Source organism: Aquarana catesbeiana, linkage group LG01, assembly GCF_042186555.1.
Source record: "Aquarana catesbeiana isolate 2022-GZ linkage group LG01, ASM4218655v1, whole genome shotgun sequence".
Lineage (NCBI taxonomy): Eukaryota > Metazoa > Chordata > Amphibia > Anura > Ranidae > Aquarana > Aquarana catesbeiana.
Genome location: NC_133324.1, coordinates 170,984,370 through 171,004,817, shown reverse-complemented (window position 1 = coordinate 171,004,817; position 20,448 = coordinate 170,984,370). Strand labels below are relative to the sequence as shown.

General features: G+C 39.1%; 1 protein-coding gene across 1 annotated transcript in view; it reads right to left on the bottom strand.

The window, feature by feature from the left end:
* Window positions 1–1,403: 1,403 nt before the first annotated feature.
* LOC141137152 (uncharacterized) overlaps window positions 1,404–20,448 on the bottom strand; it is a 184,350-nt gene continuing 165,305 nt past the window's right edge. Inside the window, exons 12-13 of the mRNA XM_073624561.1 lie at window positions 13,475–13,618; window positions 1,404–8,463 (exon numbers count right to left, since the gene is read on the bottom strand). Coding sequence (XP_073480662.1) covers window positions 8,018–8,463; window positions 13,475–13,618 — 590 coding nt within the window. The 3' untranslated portion in view covers window positions 1,404–8,017. The remainder of the gene's footprint in view (window positions 8,464–13,474; window positions 13,619–20,448) is intronic.

Genomic DNA, 20,448 nt, shown 5'->3' with positions numbered 1-20,448 from the left:
TACAAGCTGTACATTCACTACTTTACATTGTAGCAAAGTGTAATTTCTTTAATGTTGTCACATGAAAAAATATAATAAAATATTTACAAAAATGTGATGGGTGTACTAACTTTTGTGAGATACTGTATATATTACTGCCTACACAGAATTCAGTATTAAAGCAGAACCCCAGCCAAAAATAAAAACAAAAATAAATAATTAGCTAATAAAAAGGTACAATAAAAAAAACCAAAACACATAGGCTTTCAAACTACAGCTGTCATCTGCCGTACCTTTTTGCCACAGGATGTCCTAAATCTTTTGGGCTTAATGGTGGTCAGCATCATTCAGCCCACTCTCTTTGAGCCCAGGTCAAGACTGGACCCATCTATGACTGGACAGTGAAGCAGAAGTAGTATATTTATGAGCCCACGTGTCACTTTACTTATTCCTTCTACCAGCATACGCTTTGTCAGCACATAAACTGATTTGCTCCTTGTGCTGCTTCATCCTCTCCCACTCAGCTCTGCTGTACAAAGGACTGTAAGAGGCTGATACCAAGTCACTTTTGGGTACATACGCTGCTTCCTAATTATATATTAATGAATAGTTTGGTTAGGTTTTGGATTGCATCAGTTTAACAATATACCATGATAGGAAGTGAGGAAGTCCAGGAAACATGCTGTTATGTTTACCTTACATCTTGAAAAACACTAGAAAAAAAATGGCAAAAATGGTCATTGAAGCCATTGTCCAATTTGCTGGAACAGAAAAAAATTCCTTTCTCGCCATTACTGGCAATCAAAGAAATTAATGGCCCAACATTCTACTATGTATTCTTAACTGTAAATAGTTTTATTTTGTAAGAATGATTCAAACCCCTCTTAGATGTAACCTATTGAACATGCTACAATAGGTTAAAGGAAATGGAGGTTAAACGGCTATTGTGTAGCGGTCTTTAGCCATTATAATTATACTCTCCTTAATCAACTTTCCCACATATATTGATACCAACTTAGTACAGAACAAAGGCGTTAAAAACATTTACACAATGATTGATTATTTGAATTAAGTTGATACAATTTACACAGTCAATTGTGCTTGAAGTATATGAGACCAAATAACAGTATTACACAAAATGTTCTTATGAATGTTGTCATTACATTTTTTTACACTCAACATCTGGATACTTGCATTTTATAGACAACTGTGGGGTAAATTTACTATAACTGGTGCACTCAGAATCTGGTGCACCTGTGCATGGTAGCCAATCAGCTTCTAACTTCAGCTTGTTCAATTAAGCTTTCACAATAAAACCTGGAACCTGATTGGTTTCTATGAAGAGCTGCACCAGAATGTGCACACTCCAGTTTTTGTAAATCTCCTCCTGTATGTTTTATGGTGCTGAGAATGACGGATGAAACTCAGGAAAATCAATAATCATTTATTTAAAAATATAATTTATGAATATATAATCATTTTCAAAATTAAATAAAACCATTCACATTTTCCTCTAGATTGAAATGTCTGGAAATAGGTCCCGTCATCTTGAACCTAGCATTCTACATTACAGAAAATTTGCAGATACATCTACAGAGAAAGAAAAAACTGGGAAAATTTGATCACATCAGCAATCCTTAAAGATGACAGGCTATGAAACACATTCATTCACAACATGAACCCTTCCATGACCAGAGGTCTTTGAAGCTTAGGCCGATTTCAGCAGCACAAGTACGCATTGATTAATTTGACTAGAAGTCTATAAATAATTTTCTTATCTTAAAATATTTAGATTTATTTAATAAAGAAAAATAAGCATTTAAGTTAGTACAATGTTTTTTTTATTATGATTGGCTATTATTACAAGTGACTGATAAAAAAAAAATATTTAAATATTTTTGTCTAACATTTTTAATTACTATACATTATGTTAACACTGCAACTGTATCGCACAATTACGGTATTAAAAACAGAGGCACACTGCCCTCTACAGACTATAGTGGCCTCTGCAAGCTGAACCTTTTTTCAGCATAAAGAAATGTGATCATTATGCTCATTCTGTCATTGCTGACACAATAATTACATATTTGCAAAACAATTTGATTGGTTTCTAAATGTAAGTGACACCTTGGTTTGACAGCTAGCAACTGTGCCAAGTGTCAGTTGGTAAAAGGAAGAATTAGAATAACCTATCTTCAGCAGAAAGCATTGTGCAGGGGAGTGTTAATCAACAGATTGTAGATGGGAAAGGGCCAAAATGTAACTGAGAAATGTTATTCTTTTAGTTTTAGATGAATTAGAACGCCTGTCAAATTTTTATTGCTGTGTCCCTATCTGGGAAATTCACCTTCTCTATTTGTCCTGGTAACAGTTATCACCAAAACAGAAAGTTAAGAAAATCCCAAAATCCCAAATTTTGAGTGGTCACCAGAACAGGAGTAGAGGGGAAATCTTTCAATAGTTCCAGTAACACCACTGGTAACTAACAGTGATTTCTTCTAATTTAGAGGGACTTCCTCTCACCTTCTGTTGTGGCTATTGAACAGGAAATGAAGGGAAACCTCCCCAGTGGGACAGAGATGACCAACAAAACCTGAAAGGGATTATAACCCTCCCTTATTCTACCCAAAATGAAAACAGTTTTGCTTTAGTTTTCCTTTATGGTCAAATACATTTTTATTAAACAATTTTAGAGATTAAATTACAAGCATTTAGTATGTAAGAACAGGTTACATAATAAAAGAGGAAAATAGGCTTTAGTTCTCCTTTAAATTGTATCCAAAGCCATTTAGTTTTTGAATAGAGTGGTGAGAGATTAGAACCCCTGCCAGGGCTCTCTATGCCCCTGCTGGGGAGATTCACTCTCTCTATTTGAGCTGGTAGTCATTATCAGCAAGTCTGTAAGTTATGAAGAATTTAAACATTTTTCCAAGGATTTTTACTCTGGAGAGATTTTCTATCACTTCCTGTTCTACACAAAAAAAAAATACAGGCGTTTTAAGCATCCTCTTAATTTACTCAAAACACACAAAAACTTTTGACTTTAGATATACTTTAATTTTAGATTTCAAAATAATGAGTTGCATTTTCGCAAGTGTTTTGATTTACAGGCACTTGGGATGCCATTTCCTGTGCAATTGCTTGTAATAAACATTTTACAGCATTTTGCAAGTACTGTTTTAGATTATAATGGAAAAACTGCTCTGAAAATGCAGCATTCATTCTTTCAATATTCCTCTTCACAATGATGTGAACAAACCCTATTAAAAACAATGCATTGTTTAAGCAGTTTACCAGCACTGGAAAATTCAAGCACTGCTTGGAAATAGTGTGGAAAGATAAAGGGACATAGCTATGATTAGGCTCTTTAACTTTGTTTTTTATTTATTAATAATTTTTATCAAACAAATTAAATGGAAAATAAGTACAGGTGGTCCCCTAGTTACAAACATCCGACTTACAAACGACTTCTACTTATAAATGGAGGGAGACAACAGGAAGTGAGAGGAAATCTAGACCTAGGAAGGGAAATTCACTCCTGTAAGAGCTATTATGGGGAAAAGGTACCTCCACTGATGCTTTATCACCAAGGCTTGCTTCCACAACCAACAAAAATCTTCAAAATCCAATTGTCATTGGGACAAAAAGTGAGGTGAAATCTTCTGAACGGGGCATAGGCAGCAAAACAAACGCTACAGGGGTGTTAACCCTTCCCTATGCTATCCAAAAAGCTTAAAAATATTTTTTTTTTGGCTGGAGCGAAACTTCAAATATTGTACCTGTTCCGACTTACAAACATATTCAGGAACAGGATTCAGGAACTTAGGAGCAAACCTACAGACCCTATCTTGTTTGTAACCCGGGGACTGCCTGTAATTCTAGAAATTGGGCTTCACTACTTTGGATCTCTGCCAATCAACGGTCTTGAAAACATTTCTGGGCAGCTCTGAGAACTTTATCTTCCTGGGGCTATTCCAAACTAACAAGCAGACTGGGGCTGTTGGCATTATGACTCTATTGAATGGGGATATATCTTTTTGCTTTTTACTTCAAATACTTGGGAAACCTTTTTTAACTGGTTCCTGTCCGGCTCACACAGACATACTGCGGCAGAATGGCTCCCCTGGGCGAAACCCTGTACTGGTACGTCCTTCCACTTTTCGGCCACCAGAGGGCACTTGGCCGGCAGGAACGATCGCTGTTGGCCACGTGCGATCGCGTGCATGAGCGCCAGCACAGGGATTTGTGTGTGTAAACACACAAATCCCTGTGCTATCAGAGGAAAGGAGCCATATCGTTTGTTCCTAAGTAGGAAAAATAATTTGTCTCCTCTCCTAATCGCTCCCATCCCCACACAGTTAGAACACACAGTTAACCCCTTGATCGCCCCCTAGTGTTAACCCCTTCCCTGCTAGTGACATTTACAAGGTAATCAGTGCATATTTATAGCACTGATCGCTGTATAATTGTTAATGGTCCCAAAAAAGTGTCAAAAGTGTCTGATCTGTCCGTCGTAATACCGTTAAAAATCGCAGATCACCGCCATTACTAGTAAAAAAATAAATAAATAAATAAAAATGCCACAAATCTTTCCCATAGTTTGTGGATGCTATAACTTTTGCGCAAACTAATCAATATACGCTTATTGCAATTTTTTTTTTTTTTACCAAAAATATGTGAAAGAATAAATATTGACCTAAACTGATGAAGAAATTTGTTTTGTTTTTTTTAAATTTGGGGATATTTATTATAGAGAAAAGTTAAAAATATTGTTTTTTTTTTTCAAAATCGTCGCTCTTTTTTTGTTTATAGCACAAAAAATAAAACTGTAGAGGTGATCAAATACCACCAAAAGAAAGCTCTATTTTTGGAAAAAAAAGGATGCAAATTTTGTTTGGGTACAACGTCGAACAATTGTAAAAAGTGCTCTGGTCAGGAAGGGGGTAAAATCTTCCGGGGCTGAAGCGATTAATAATCTGAATCAAAGATATATAATATAGAACTACAGGCTATAATAGTCTGTTCAACTGAATTTCACAAATTATGGCATAAATAGTTGTCAATTAATAACAAGTGGTAAATGAAGACTATAAATATAAAAGAAAGACATATACAGGCATATTGACAGGCATGGCTTTAGAAGCGTTCGCCAGATTTAAACTTATCATGTAGAACACCAGGACATGCAAATATAGAGATAAAAAAATCCTAATGAATTGTTATTGCATGTGAGCTGAATGAGGACATAGAAAATAAAATGTTCTTCATATGGAATCAATAAAAACAGTATTTCCTTACTCCAAATGTTTGAAGTAATAATGCTGCACAGTGGGCACCACAAGTTTTAAGGATGTTCCTTCAGTGTTGGTGTAAACCTCAGCAAAAGACCTATACAAATACTGACATTACATAAGGCTAAGCATTCCTTACCTGCCCCATGTGACAGCATTCAGGTCTGGTGACTGATTATTTGCCTAGCTGTCATTTTAATGCTTTGGCTTCAATACTCTAAATAGCTGTCTTGGATTAACTATAGAAGCAAGGAGGACTGATACTTTTCATACTTTCTCATTAAAAGCATGCGTGTTCTGGGTATGTGATTTAAAAAAAGGTTAAAATTAAATAAAAGCACTTTCAGCAACTGATTTACTCGCTTACTAATATACTATACTAAAGTAGTAGTAAAGCCCACCTTGTTTACTTGTACCTACAGGAAAGCCTAATATAAGGCTTACCTGTACGTACAGTAAATATCTTCCCAACGTGCACAGTTTAAGAGATATTTACTATAGTAGTAGCAGCCGGTGACCTCACCAACGCATGCGCACTGCGCTCTCGATGGACGACGTGCCGTCCATTGAGGGAGCCATGCCACAGCCATGATACCTTTCTCCTGAAACATCCTATGGAGCTACTCTACACACATTCAGGGACTAGAGTTGTATCTCCCTACACTGTGTGAATCAATAGAAATGTACAACCCCGTAGCCCAAGATGGCAAGGCACCCCCTGCTCCTCCCTTGTTCTCCTACCTGGAAACTGCACTGTCCACCGTTAAATCTCACCTGTGAAGACAGGGAGTTCAGGGAAGCAGCACTGAGTGTGAGGGAGCCAGCAGCATTGAATTTGTAAAGTGCCAGGGTAAGAATTTTTACAGTTTACTGGGCTTGTTTTTTTAGTGCTCAATGAGTTGAACTAAAAAGTGCTAAAGGGTTTAATACTACTTTAACATTGAAGATAAGCTTAAGCTTTTTGTGGTGCCAATTATCCTGCTTTGCTGAGACTTTGAAACTGTTTCCTAAAGCACTAGTTTGCTTTAACAAGAAAAAAATGTAAATTATTCTTCTTAAATGGATGAATTTTGGATTTGCCAGCAAACGTTTGCTGCATTTTTTTAGTGAATCTAAGATTTAACCTTTATACATGTCCCCAATTCCTAATATTAGCTCATCGATCTCCACGTTTTTTATAAAATATATTTTTCTATAAAATGTTAAACTGGTAAACTTGATTTGTCCTTTAATACACACAAGGGAATGCAAAAAATCAATAACAACACTTTTCTGGTGGTATGGTCCCTTTAATATTGCCTGAACCTAATTCATAAAAGCTGTGTGCTAATTTTCATACAGTACCGACATGTCAGATTCTGGGAAACTGTCATTCTGCTCTAGGGAAACAGGCACTGGTGGCAAGGAGATTCCCTAGTTGACAGCAGAAAGTAAATAATAGGATGAGATGGTGGCTGACATCATTACCCAAATATGGATGTGGCCATATTTGGACAATAAGCCATCCATTCATAGAATGCTGTTGGCTGCACAGCTACCAAGGGGGTGAACATGCACTGTGGCTGGAATGTCCAAGATATGGACACTTCAGGCTCAGTGCTGTTTACAAACCCAGGAAGGAGAGTATACACAATGGAGCAGCCATAAAAATATGTGAATCAGTACTGCTTGGACCTTGAAGAAGGGGACATACCCTGAAAACTTGTCCTGAAAAATTGTATGTTAGTGCAAATAAAAAAAGTATCACGGACAGTACTCAATTTTCTATGATTTGAATTATTGAAATGGGAGATCAGATTGGCAACTCTATTCTTCACTGACAAATGAGGTCTCTTTGTTAAGTAGGAAAGCAGAGAGACCTGTGTATTATTGCAATAAGAGGCACACCAAACAGTTGTTGCAGAATTTTGACACTTTATGAGAACATTGATGATATAGAAAGCAGCAGAGTATGTGTGTGTGATAACTCCCCTAACATTCCTTTCATGCTTTGAGTTGTAAATTGCTTTGCATGTTACTGTATAATTTATGGGATAATATTTTAATCAGGTTCTTCTCTGAGGGGTAGCGTGAAGAGCTGATACGTTGCACCCCGTAGTGTTTAATTTGTGCACATCTAACAATTCTGGTGCATCTTTGTGACAAATTCCTGTACATATCCCCAACAAATGCATGGGTTTGTCACACGCAGCACCATTTGTAGTACAGGCTCGAGACACGCTTCTAAAGAGTGTCTGCGCCATTTCTAGGAATTCAAGGGACTATCTACTCTTGAAGGTCTTGAACAATGTGAATGTATGAGGTAGTCTGCAAAGTACTATAATTTCTGAAATGTTGCTATGACCACAAAAGATAACTTTTATAACAATAAATGTAGTTGCCATAACATAGTATCAAATCTGTCATGTCATATTCTCAAACTAGCTACCCAATAAAATCAGATTGCACAGGTCATGTAACCTGGATCATTTGATTACTTCACTGAACTGTGCTATGTAATTAAATGCAAAATTTACCTGGAGCTGAGACATTAAAATATGAACAGTAGAAGCACCATATCAGATTTTCCCTACTAAATTTGGGGATGTGTAAGAAGGACCAAATGTAAAGCAGAAATAGTGGATGAGAGCCCATGCATATCAGCAACCTGGGACACTATTAGTGCACTATGTAAAAGTTGCTAAAATAGATCTGTCTACAGTAATGTAATAATTATAATATATTGTCATCATCATTAAATATTTTGATTAAACTTGCCAGGAAGGCTGCATTTTTACACTTTTGCTCCTTTGGAGGCTTTTGCTTCTTTGACGTGCTGATCCAGAGTTTTGACTCTGTTGTAAAGACTGTCTCTCTGATGTTTCCTTCTCATTAGGAATCGCGAGGGAGTTCTTTCTTCTGAGTGCAGACACCTGAGAGGTGATATCTCCTGTCTCTTGAGTGTAACTGACAGGTGGCTGCCCCCTCCCATCTGTATTTTCTCCCTCTGATTTTGCTGACTGATCATTGGACGAACTTCCTTTTTGCTTCCTCTCCATCTTTAAACTTCTGACGGCATCTAATGCTTGATTCATTTCTTGTTTTAATCTTTCTATTTCAAAAACAGATCGATCCCTTTGTTCTCCACATTTTTTGATTGAGTTGTCTAAAGAAGTAAAGAATTCCTGGCCCAGTTTTGAAAAGGCCTCTTCACCTTAATGAGTTAAAATAAAAATGACAGGGACAGTAAGTGCAAGAGCCAGAAAAATTTACATCTTTGAATGTCAAGACTGTGTAAGCTCTAGAATAATTTCTTAATTTTTTACCTCCTCCAATATTAACTTAAATCTTAAACTTATATTTTTACACTCTACCCTCAGACAGCACCTGTGTCTGGACAATGGAAATGAAATCATTTTCACATTGTCGATTGGCAGTATAAAAGCTTTAAAACAAGCTAGCTCTTACCTCTCTAGCTGCATGTACTGTGAATTTATTATCTAAGATCACAAAAACACTAAAGTCAGGTTTCCACCTGCTGCTTTTTTACATTAGGATGGCAGGCTGTCAAGATTTTGCAGCAACATAAGCATATAAGTCTATAGCCTAGAGCAGCCTTTTTCAACCAGGGTGCCTTGAGGTTTCTCCAGGGGTGCCTTGGCAAAATGCCTAAAAATTGTCCCAAAATTGTATACAAGCTGGTGGGTGGATGAAACCTGCCTTTTAGTTATACAAAGCCACAGGTTTTCATTGTACATCATTACAACCTTCTAGCTGCCAACGACCAATGACATCATCAGTTGATAAGGAGAAGGTCAGTTGCCTGCATATCATCTTTTGACCCTCCCTTGCCTCTCTGAATCAGCTTTGGGGTTTCATTAGCTAAGTGATGGAGAAAAACCGAGGGAGAAGAGAAATATTGAAATACTAGTTAGTACCAGTTTGCAAAAGTGTTTTTTGCTTTGGAAGAATAAATCACCTTTTGACGTTGGGTGTTCTGCATGTATTGATGTTGCTGCATTATGTAAATATTATCATCATATCATTATATATATAATATTATCAGAATAGTTTTTACATTTTAGAATGGGGTGCCTCAAGACTGTCCATAATTTTAAAGGCTGCCTTGACTGGAAAAGGATTGATTAACACTGGCCTAGAGTCTAATGAGGTCCTGTTTTAAAATGCTATTACTGCTCTATGCAAACAGCTGAACTCCAGGCAAACGGCCATTTCACTGAGATACACAAATGTAAACTGTCTATTCCAGCTCAGGATTTGCAATTCTATTTTATACAGCAACTTTAATGTTTCAAACACCTCTGCCAAAAACACAGGCACTGGGGTCTAACACCATTTTCTATGTTAAAGAATACAGTGATGTCACCTCTCCAACCATGTCCTGCTGATTGCACAATGAGGGAACAGGAACACACTGGTAAGTCATTAAATCTGCTAATGCTTTTCTCTTCCCTGTCAGCACACGCAGCAGAACCTTACTACCTCCCAGTGCTGGCCCTCTCTTTCCCAGGTTGAACACTGCTGTGTAAGGGGTGACAAGGGATTGATATCAAGACAGGCTATGCTAGTTGTATATAAAAATGCATTTAATTATTTTATAATGGAACACAAACTGCTTTTAAGCAGCTGTAAAGCCTCAATGAGATAAAAATGTAATTTGTTAAAGCATAGTTTATTACAAAAAAAAAAAAAGAAAAAAAAAAAAAAGTTTTCACCTTTTTTCTTTCTTATCTTATCATCCATCTCAGTAAAGCTAACCTCATCCAGCCTCTCTAAAGCCAGTTCCTGTCCACATATACTTGCTCCAACAGTGACTGAATATCATTGCTTAGGCAGGGCAACCAGATAGTAGTAAAATCAGGTGGTTGAGCTGTTTTACTGCCCCCAACCTCCCATCCGGACAAGGGTTTGCAGCTGCTCAGGGCTGTACATATGCCACGGCTATGATGTTTAGCTTATTTCTGAAATGTTATTGAAGTAAATGGGGCCATGCTTAAATGCCCTGCAAGCACGTGCGGCACAGTGGATTACCATTTTCAGGGTTAAAACAGGCAGCAAGGAGACAACATATCGCCCCTTCTTACTGCCTGGTAAACGCCTCTAAGAAATGGCCCACCACAGATAGCTTTTCAGAGCGGCAGCAGGGGTTGCTGCATGCATGAACAAGCCCTATAGGTGGCAATGGCAGCACATGCCTGCACAATGAGAGTCACCATGGCCACTTATAGTCTCCACTGAAGGTACAGGAAGACAATACAGGATCAAAATTGGAAGGTAGGGTCTGAGTACTCTCAACACATAGAAGTAGCTGAAAAAGGACACTCATAGCAGGATTTCCACATGTTAGTTTAATAAAAGCTGTAGATACAAAAGATTTGGTTTACTTTAGAAATCATGATAATGTGCTAAATATATTTTTAGTGATTAATTTAAATGTACTGTAAATTGTGTTTTTTTTAAATCTAACTGGACTTCAGCTTAAATGGCTAACACTAAACTTTAATCCCAACCTAAACCTAATCCAACAAACTCTAAACGAAGCCCTCGTTCTATATACTTGCTTCTTCCTGCGATGGGAGCAGCTGCAACAAATCCTCACAACCATTAACTACAGATTTGGGTACTGTCTAGATAATGAAAAAAAAAGGAATTTACCTGTGTTGCTGTGATGCCTATAGCAACCAAGCACACCTGAAATGGTGGGCTGAGGCAATTGTGGACTTTCATGATACCGTACAAAGGCTTGACATACACAAGGTAAATATAAAAATGTAATTTTATTCCAAAAGTAAGTTAAAACATACATGCATCTAAAAAACCCACAACAAAATGTGCACTAAACAATAATCTCTATAAAATTACAGATGGAGGGACACATTCACTGGGACAGACTTGCACTATATGGGTCCACGCATGTGACTTTGTCCTGGGTAAGACTGCATGCAATGGATGTTACCACACTTGTTTGTATTATCTGCAAAATTTATAAATGTTATAATTATTTCCTCTTTTTTTCTCTTTCTCATTTCATAGAATTAAAAGTGATGTTTGCTCAATAATATTATAAAAAGCTCCTGAAGAAGCAGTGATTTATCTGCGAAACATGTTGAGCGTCCAATACACAGATGGTATGTGCTAAGTTGACAATGGTTATTCCCTTGTGTCACTTCATCTGTGATTTTGTGGCGCTTATGGTTTAGGACACATTTTGTTGTGTCTTTTTTAGATGTATGTATGTTTTAACTTACTTTTGGAATAAAATTACATTTTTATATTTACCTTGTGTATGTCAAGCCTTTGTACGATACCATGAAAGTCCATAATAGCCTCAGCCCACCATTTTCTCATAACATGTTAAGTAAACAGCCTCTGTACCCAGCTAGATTTGCACAATCACAAAATTTTGATATTTTGGTATAACTACCAGAAGAAGATTTAAAAAAAAAAAAAAAACATAATTGGCTGTTACATTTTATTTAGGTCCAATGTCATACATCATATAACTGTGGGGAAATCCAAAAGATGTCGTTTAAGCTTTTTGCATCCAAATTATTCAGTTGATTTTGCAAATGATGCACACTTTATGTCAGGGGTAGGCAACCTCGGCACTCCAGCTGTGGTGAAGCTACAAATCCCATCATGCCTCTGCCTCTAGGAGTCATGATTGTCAGGGTCTTGCAATGTCTCATGGGACTTGTAGTTTCACCACAGCTGGAGGGCCGAGGCTGCCTACCCCTGCTTTAGGTAAATAAGTCCATATGCATGTGAGAAATAGCAGGAAGCCTACAACCGGCATTATTCTTCCTGATTTTAAGTCCAGAAAGCAAAAGGTGTTCCCAGATTACCAACATATGATCAAAAATCAGTGGTGTGGACTGAAGAACTACAGCAAATTAAGGACAAAAAATTGAAACCCTGAGAAGGCAGGCGGTTTTGTAAGACTCCATTTTCAATTTTGGTTGGAGTGCACCTTAAATCTTTACATGCCATATATGAATCAGGAAACTGTGCAGTTTCCTCAGAAGTAGTTAACTAAAACATATGATAATATACAGTATCTTGATCATAGAATACGTTATTGAACACTACAGATACAAATCTACTTACTACTGAAGTACAAATTAAAGTAATACTCCAAAGTAATATATTGCATATAGGGCCTTGAAAAAGTATTCATACCCTTAAAATTCTCCACACTTTGTCAAGTTACAACCAAAAATGTGAATGTATTTTATGTGATAGACCAACACAAAGTGGCACATAATTGTGAAGTGAAAGGAAAATGATAAATGGGTTTCAACATTTTTTACAAATAAATATGTGAAAAGTGTGGTGTGCATTTGTATTCCGCCCCCCTGAGTCAATACTTTGTAGAACCACCTTTCGCTGCAATTACAGCTGCAAGCTGCATATTGCCCTGTATTTGGCTCCATCCAATCTTCCCATCAAATCTGACCAGCTTTCCTGTCCCTGTTGAAGAAAGGCATCTCCACAAATGATGCTGCCCACCACTATGTTTCACGGTGGGAATGGTGTGTTCAGGGTGATGTGCAGTGTTAGTTTTCCGCCACACATAGCGTTTTGCTTTGGTGGACGGCCAGTCTTGGTAGGTTTGCAGTCGTGCCATACCCTTTCCATTTTCAGATGATGGATTGAACGGTGCTCCGTGAGATATTCAAAGCTTGGGATATTTTTTTAAAACTTAAGCCCAGCTTTAAACTTCTCCACAACTTCATCCCTGACCTGTCCGGTGTGTTCCTTGGCCTTCATGATGCTGCATTTTCCTTCCATTTCACAATTATGTGCCACTTTGTGCTGGTCAATCACATAAATTCCATTAAACACATTTAACTTTTTGGTTGTAACATGACAAAATGTGGAAAATTTCAAGGGAAATGAATACTTTTTCAAGGCACTGTATAGTAGAATTACAACATTATGCATAAGGACCCTGATATTTTATCACAAGTCACTTAAGAATCCAAGTAAAACAAGCAGCACTGGAAGACTGAAGGGCAGGTGTTTAGATTCCAAGAGTAAAAACATTAAAAAGAAGCAGCCAGAGTCCCAACAAAAACACAGTATTTGTTAGAAACATAACATTAAAAGAAGGTTTGATGAAACACTAAAGGTGCTCTTTGAGGAGGGGAGAGAATTGCAATTTCATTCCTCGCTGTTTAAAATTGAACAAGTTAAATTATTACCTTCACGTCGTTGTGTCTTTGATGGAGTCAAAATGTCAACTGCATCCTGAATCTGTTCCACATTGTTCTTGAAAATTGTTAGGAAATTTCTCAGGGCAGTTTCAGAAGCTTCACTTTTAAGGTCATTGTAGGAGGAAAGGACATCTGCCAAACAAGATTGAAAGCAGATAACTCAAAACGCCCTCGTACAGACATATTGTTACTTTACATGAAGTATATATATTTATACATGTCTCATTCTTCTTTACTGGATTAATCACCCGCAAGTCATTGCATGTGCTTACAAAAATTTACATCTATCCTTGTCAGTAGCTTTACTGGCAAAATTGTAAAGCTAACGTGAAAAACACAGCTAGGGAACAAGAGGGGCTGCCTTACAGGCTTATTTTGTCATTAACAGTTAAAGGTCAAGCTGCAGTGCCTTAAAGTGATTGTAAAGTCTAGTTTTTTGTTTTTATTTTAAATAATAAACATCTAATACTTACCTGCTCTGTGCAGCAGTTTTGCACAGGGCAGCCTGGACCCTCCTCTTCTCGGGTCCCTCTTCACTGCTCCTGGCTCCTCCCTCCTGTCGAGTGAAATCCCCCTCCCCGGCAAGCAGCTTGCTATGGGGGTACCTGAACCGAGCTGCAGCTCCATGTGTCCATTCAGACACGGAGCTGCCATTGGCCATGACTAACTGACTTTGTTTGACAGCCGAGGGAGCCAATGGTGCTGCTGCTGTGTCTCAGCCAATCAGGAGGGAGAGTCCTGGACGGCCGAGGGATTTGTGGTCATCGCTGGACAGAGATGGGGCTCAGGTAAGTATTAGGGGTGCTGGGGAGGCTGCTACACACAGAAGGCTTTTTATCTCAATACATAGAATGCATTAAAAACTTCTGCCTTTACAACTCCTTTAACTATTTCTGGGAACAAGACACACATACACACATATTGTTACCAAAAGTATTGGGACTCCTGCCTTTACACGCACATGAACTTTAATGGTATCCCAGTCTTAGTTCACAGGGTTCAATATTGAGTTGGCTCACCCTTTGCAACTATAACAGTTTCAACTCTTCTGGGAAGGCTCTTCACAAGGTTTAGGTGTGTATCTATGGGAAAGTTTGACCATTCTTTCAGAAGCGCATCGGGTTAAGGACTCTGTGCAGGCCAGTCAATTTCCTCCACTCCAAACTCGCTCATCCATGTCTTTATGGACCTTGCTTTGGGCACTGGTCCAAATCGCTTGGTGGAGGGGGGAATATAGTGTAGGGTTGTTTTTCAGGGGTTGGTTTTGGCCCCTTAGTTCCAGTGAAGGGAACTCTTAAGGCAACAGCATACCAAGACATTTTGGACAATTTTATGCTCCCGTTTTTGGGGATGGCCCCTTCCTGTTCCAACATGACTGTGCACCAGTGCACAAAACAAGGTCCATAAAGACATGGATGAGCGAGTTTGGGGTGGTGGAACTTGACTGACCTGCACAGAGTCCTGACCTCAACCTGATTGAATTTCAGTATCTAAAGTGTTCTAACATCCTTGGCAGCAGATATTACAGTGGCAGGTTGATAGCTTTTTAAGGCTAACGTAGGGTGGACCTAAACAACTTAAACTATACAATTTCATTCTATGGTCTCTTTACAATCTCCTTTAGCTAACCCAAAACTTTATAATAGAAGGACAAATTTAAACAATCCATTCAATGAATATACAAATCGGGCAGGCCCTTGCACTACCTAGTTGGCTGTGGATCTAAAGCCCCACACTGTGTACTGTGGGAGGCCATTCACTATATCTGGCCTCCCACAGTACACAGAACATGGAAATGCAATAGTTTTGGTAAATATAAACCGTTTCTCATCAGCAGTATATAGCAGTCTTGTGACGTCTATCAGTGTCTGGTTAAAGCTTATAGGAGGAGTTTTAATTCTCCTCTGATTGTCCTAGGCTGCAGGACCCCTGATCCTCTATATGGACAGTGCTGATTGGCCCTGTGCTGATCACATGCACTCTCCCAAGAAAAAAAAAAAAAAACAACTCTAGCAATACACACCAAACTGAGCATGTGCAACTTGCCCCAAGGGCTCTGTTCCATCAGGAGATGGATTGGGGACAGTGGAAGGGGGGGATCAGAGAAGACAGGATAAAACAGCCTTTTTACACAATGCAGAGGATTAACACACAAGCATGCTTTACTGCATATACAGACTGATTTTACTGTTGTGGGTTTAGTAACACTTTAAATGGCTAGGCAAAGAGTAAACCAGTGATTCTATCCATACACATGCATACATAAGTAATCAACCAATATATAAAAATGAAACAAGAAAAACTTACTAACTAAATGGGACTTTGAGTGAGGACATTTCTAAAATGTACCTCCATCCCCAAAAATGCATATATAAAAAAAGGACACAAAAAGCTAAGGAGGTTTGTGGGACTTTAAATGAGACAGGCCTGGGAAGATAACACAACATAGTAATAATAAAAATATCTGTTGATTACACCATAAATGCGACCGCATCGTGTTGCATAATAATAATTACATACAAGGTAAGTTATAATAAATCCAGGAGCTTTTATTCCATAATAAGGTATATATTGTAAAAACATTATAGGACAACATAATAGCATAGCAGCCTATTATGGTCAGTATGGTACCATAGTAAAAGTTCATCAGACTGATATTTGCATATAACTGCATCGTAGTATCAATAATGTCTGGTGAGTGGACCATATTGATGACCACATAGCTTGCATGGATACAAAGTAAAGAAATATGACATATGAAATAGTTGTTCCCTGAGTATAAGCCAACATAACAAGGTGACCCATCAACATGGCAGCACGAAGCGGAACGCAGTGGTGAGGTAACAATAATTCAATTATGAAGGTTAATATATACCTTATTATGGAATAAAAGCTCCTGGATTTATTATAACTTACCTTGTATGTAATTATTATTATGCAACACGATGCGGTCGCATTTATGGTGTAATCAACAGATATTTTTATTATTACTATGTTGTGTTATCTTCCCAGGCCTGTCTCATTTAAAGTCCCACAAACCTCCTTAGCTTTTTGTGTCCTTTTTTTAAATATATAAAAATGGATTGTTACTTAGCTTCATATGCTTCAATTCTGATAGTTGATGCAAGTTTCTGGATAATCAAAATCTCTTTTGCCCAGCTCTTCCAGCCTCTCGGCAGGTAGGTTGTTCAAAACAACTAACCACATATATTCTCTGGATGTAAGCTGCCTCAAATCCTTCTGTCTCTTCATGTAATCCCAGACAGACTTGATGATGTTCAGATCAAGGCTCTGTGGGGGCTAAATGATCCCTTCCGGGACTTCTTGTTCTTCTTTACTTTGAATATAGTTCTTAAAGACATTGGCTGTATGTTTGGGGTCGTTGTCCTTCCACAGAATAATTTTGGGGCCAAACACGCCGCTCTAATGCTATGTACACACGATAGGATTTTCTGACAACAAAACCGTGGATTTATTTCCGACCGATGTTGGCTGAAACTTGTCTTGCATACACACTTTTGCACAAATGTTGTCGGAAATTCTCACTGTCAAGAACGTGGTGACGTACAACACGTACGACGAGCCGAGAAAAATTAAGTTCAATAGCCAGTGCGGCTCTTCTGCTTGATTCCGAGCATGCGTGGAATTTTGTGCGTCGGAATTGTATACACATGATCGGAATTTCCGACAATGGATTTTGTTGTCGGAAAATTTGAGAACCATCTCTAAAATCTTTGTTGTCGGAAATTCCGATGGAGCCTACACACGGTCAAATTTCCGACAACAAGCTCACATCGAACATTTGTTGTTGGAAATTCTGATCGTCTGTATGCAGCATAAGGGTAAGGCATGATGGATAAGTATCTGCCCGTATTTCTCAGCATTGAGAAAACCATTGATTTTGACCAAATCTCCAACTCAATTTGCTCAGGTGAGTCCAACAACTGCAACCCGGGGATCGTCTGCAGTGCAACCCATCTCTACCTTCAGGAGCTCTGGAGAAGACCAGGCGGTTCTTTAGACTTTGCACTTCGGCTCTTCCAAAGAGCTTACCTTTGCTGTACGTGCATGTCTTTAGACAGTACCAACAGGTGTCCTTCCTGGACTCCTTATGTGCCTCTTCTGTATCCCTGTGTACATGCATTCCCTGGGATCCTGTGCAGCTCACTGTTTTTTCATACATATTGTTCTTCTTTGCTCCTGTAAGCTCAGCATCCCACTACTGCTTAGATACTCTTGTACTTTTATCTCCCTGTGATCCCTGCACCAAAGGGCAGTAAATGTCTCATACAAATATTCTGTCCTGTCTGTCAGACAAGCAACGCGCTCTTCAAGCACACTGTCATCCAGCATGTGTGCTGCATGGGGATCCATGAACCCAACCATATGCAACAGTTCCCCTTCGTGACAACATCATAATGGACGAACAAATGAGAACCCCCAAGATGAGCAAGAGAGAACCTAGGGAATTGGGCCATTAAGACATCCTCTAGTTTAGAGAAAAGCAGAGCAAGTGAGTGGTTCCCCTAAAAAAGAGAATAGGCAGGATTGAGGGTGCCTAACAACCCAACCAGTGCACCACCACATCCTACCTGAAGGATGAGCAGAAATTCTTCCACTCAATATCTAGTGTGCTAGAAAATTGACTGATAATACTGTAAATCGGTTTAACTAAATCTGCAACACGATACTAGGAATTAACAACCTTGTCCCGGACCAATATCACATCTCTCTCAGGGAGTAAGGGACAGGCAGTCAAGCCACAGAGGAGGCTGAGGAACCCAGAGGAACTGCAAACAGCCACAGAAGAAGGGCCCTGATGAACAAGTCCCATGGAGACCTCCAGACTTACACTATCCCCCACAAGTGGTACTTACACCAGGATCCTAGCATGTTCTGCCTGCTGGCAGTCTAGGGGCTTACAGTGTCATCCAGCAATGGATATTTCCTACCAAGAAGAAAAAGTGGGGCACACAGGTAGATCGGCAGGAAAGGAGATCGAGTAGGCGAAGCCTTGTCAGCAGAATAACCAGTATAGTTAACAGAAACCGTGTTTTCCATGAGAGAATTTCCCTGAAAAGGAGGTTCTGTAACACATAGGAGACGTCCAAGAGAGGCCCAGTCAGAACACAAACTCAGAAAGGATCATATGACAAGGCAGGAACATTCTGTTTTGGTGAACTAGAGGAAAGTCTCTGGTGTAGTGAGACACCAGACAGAAACATTCTCAGGGTGACAGGAAGTAACAAACCCCTCTTTAGCCAAGTACAGCAAAGTAGCTTTTTCATGACTTCTTGATCCAAGGGGATTATTTGGAGGGGAGTCTGAAGGTGACAGAACCAACAAGAGAAGGGGAGACCATGGTAGATCCTCAGAGGGGTCTCCTTAGTGTTCCGGAATGGGGATGCCAGGAAATGACACTAGGGTGGATGTAAGGCCCACTGCATCGAGCAGGTTCTTCTGGGGAATACTCATTGGGCAGATCCTTATCAGGAAAAGAACCAGTCAAAGCAGATTATTTTGGGCAGATTAAGGTCACCTTCAAAATAGGAAGGATTTCAGTCAATTCAAACTAGGACGAATGGACGAACATTCTGAGTGGGGAATTTAACTGTCTTCCAGTAAAATACAGAAAGGTGACCTTGGCTGCAGTCGCTGATCAGTGTATTCTGACAGCGGTGAGTCCAGCTGTCAGAATACAATGTCTTGGCAGACCTCCCTTGTGTGGATGAAGGAATCTGTTAGGCCATGTACACACGGGCGGACTTTTCGGCTTCAAAGGTCCTACGGTCTTTTCAACGGACTTTCAAATGAACAGACTTGCCTCCACACGATCACACCAAAGTCCGACGAATTTGTATGTGATGACGTACGACCGGACTAAAATAAGGAAGTTGATAGCCAGTAGCCAAAAGTCCGCTGCAGGTCCGATGAAGCCCACACACGGTTGGATTGTCCGTCGGATCAGTCCGGTCAAAAAGTCCGCCCGTGTGTACACGGCATTAGGGTTTTTTTTTTTGTTTAGCCTGCTGGCTAGATTTTAGTTCTTTCCAAAGTGGAGATTAAGCATCATATGGTGGCATTACCTGGAGCAATCTGCATGCAAATGCAGCCTGACTATGAACACCCACTCCCAACGGCTGACAATTACACATCAGGCATTTTTACATTTGCTTAACCCCTCCGAATAGAAAGCCTGCTACTTGCATCAGGGCAAGAGCTCTTGATATAACTACTGAGGTAGGGTGTTGCAATTTTTTAGAAAGCCATATACAGCATTGTTGGCCCCTCCCACTATGATTTGTCTGCACTGCATAGAGAAGAACAGAGTAATAAATAAAGATATGTAATGAAAACACAAAGGCACTATTTAAAAATGTTACTAGCACATTGATGAGGGTGAAGTGGAGGAGGAACCAGGGAAGGCACATATAAACAGATAAGCTTTAGGTCAACCCATTGCTTAGTCCTACAATGGAAAAACACAGGTTTACTTTAACTCGCCTCAGATCCAGATGTCTGCATCTTCAGGGTGAATGGCACCTGTGCACCCCCTAATCTGCACAGGCTCAAAACTATTTTCCAAGTAAATGTATGTCTGCCAGTTTTTTCTGGTCAACAGGCCAGGAAAAACCAGAGTAACAGTTCACAAACATAAAAGCGTTAAAATGTAAGAATGTGCTGCTTATGCAATTACAATGTTTAAGACATGCCATAGGCACTTAACTGAGTGGGTATATGAGATACTAAATTATTAGTAATGTAGGCTTAATAAAAACAGGAAAACAATATGTACTTTTCATTACCAACAAGCATGAAAGTTTAATGTCCAAAAGTGTTTACATTAGTCCAAGGCGCACACAGGTCAAACCGCTGAATTTCTGCAGTACATTGAAGGCTCGAGTTCACTGTGCTGCTGTCATATTATAACAATAATAAATTACTATGACCAAGGTTTTTCT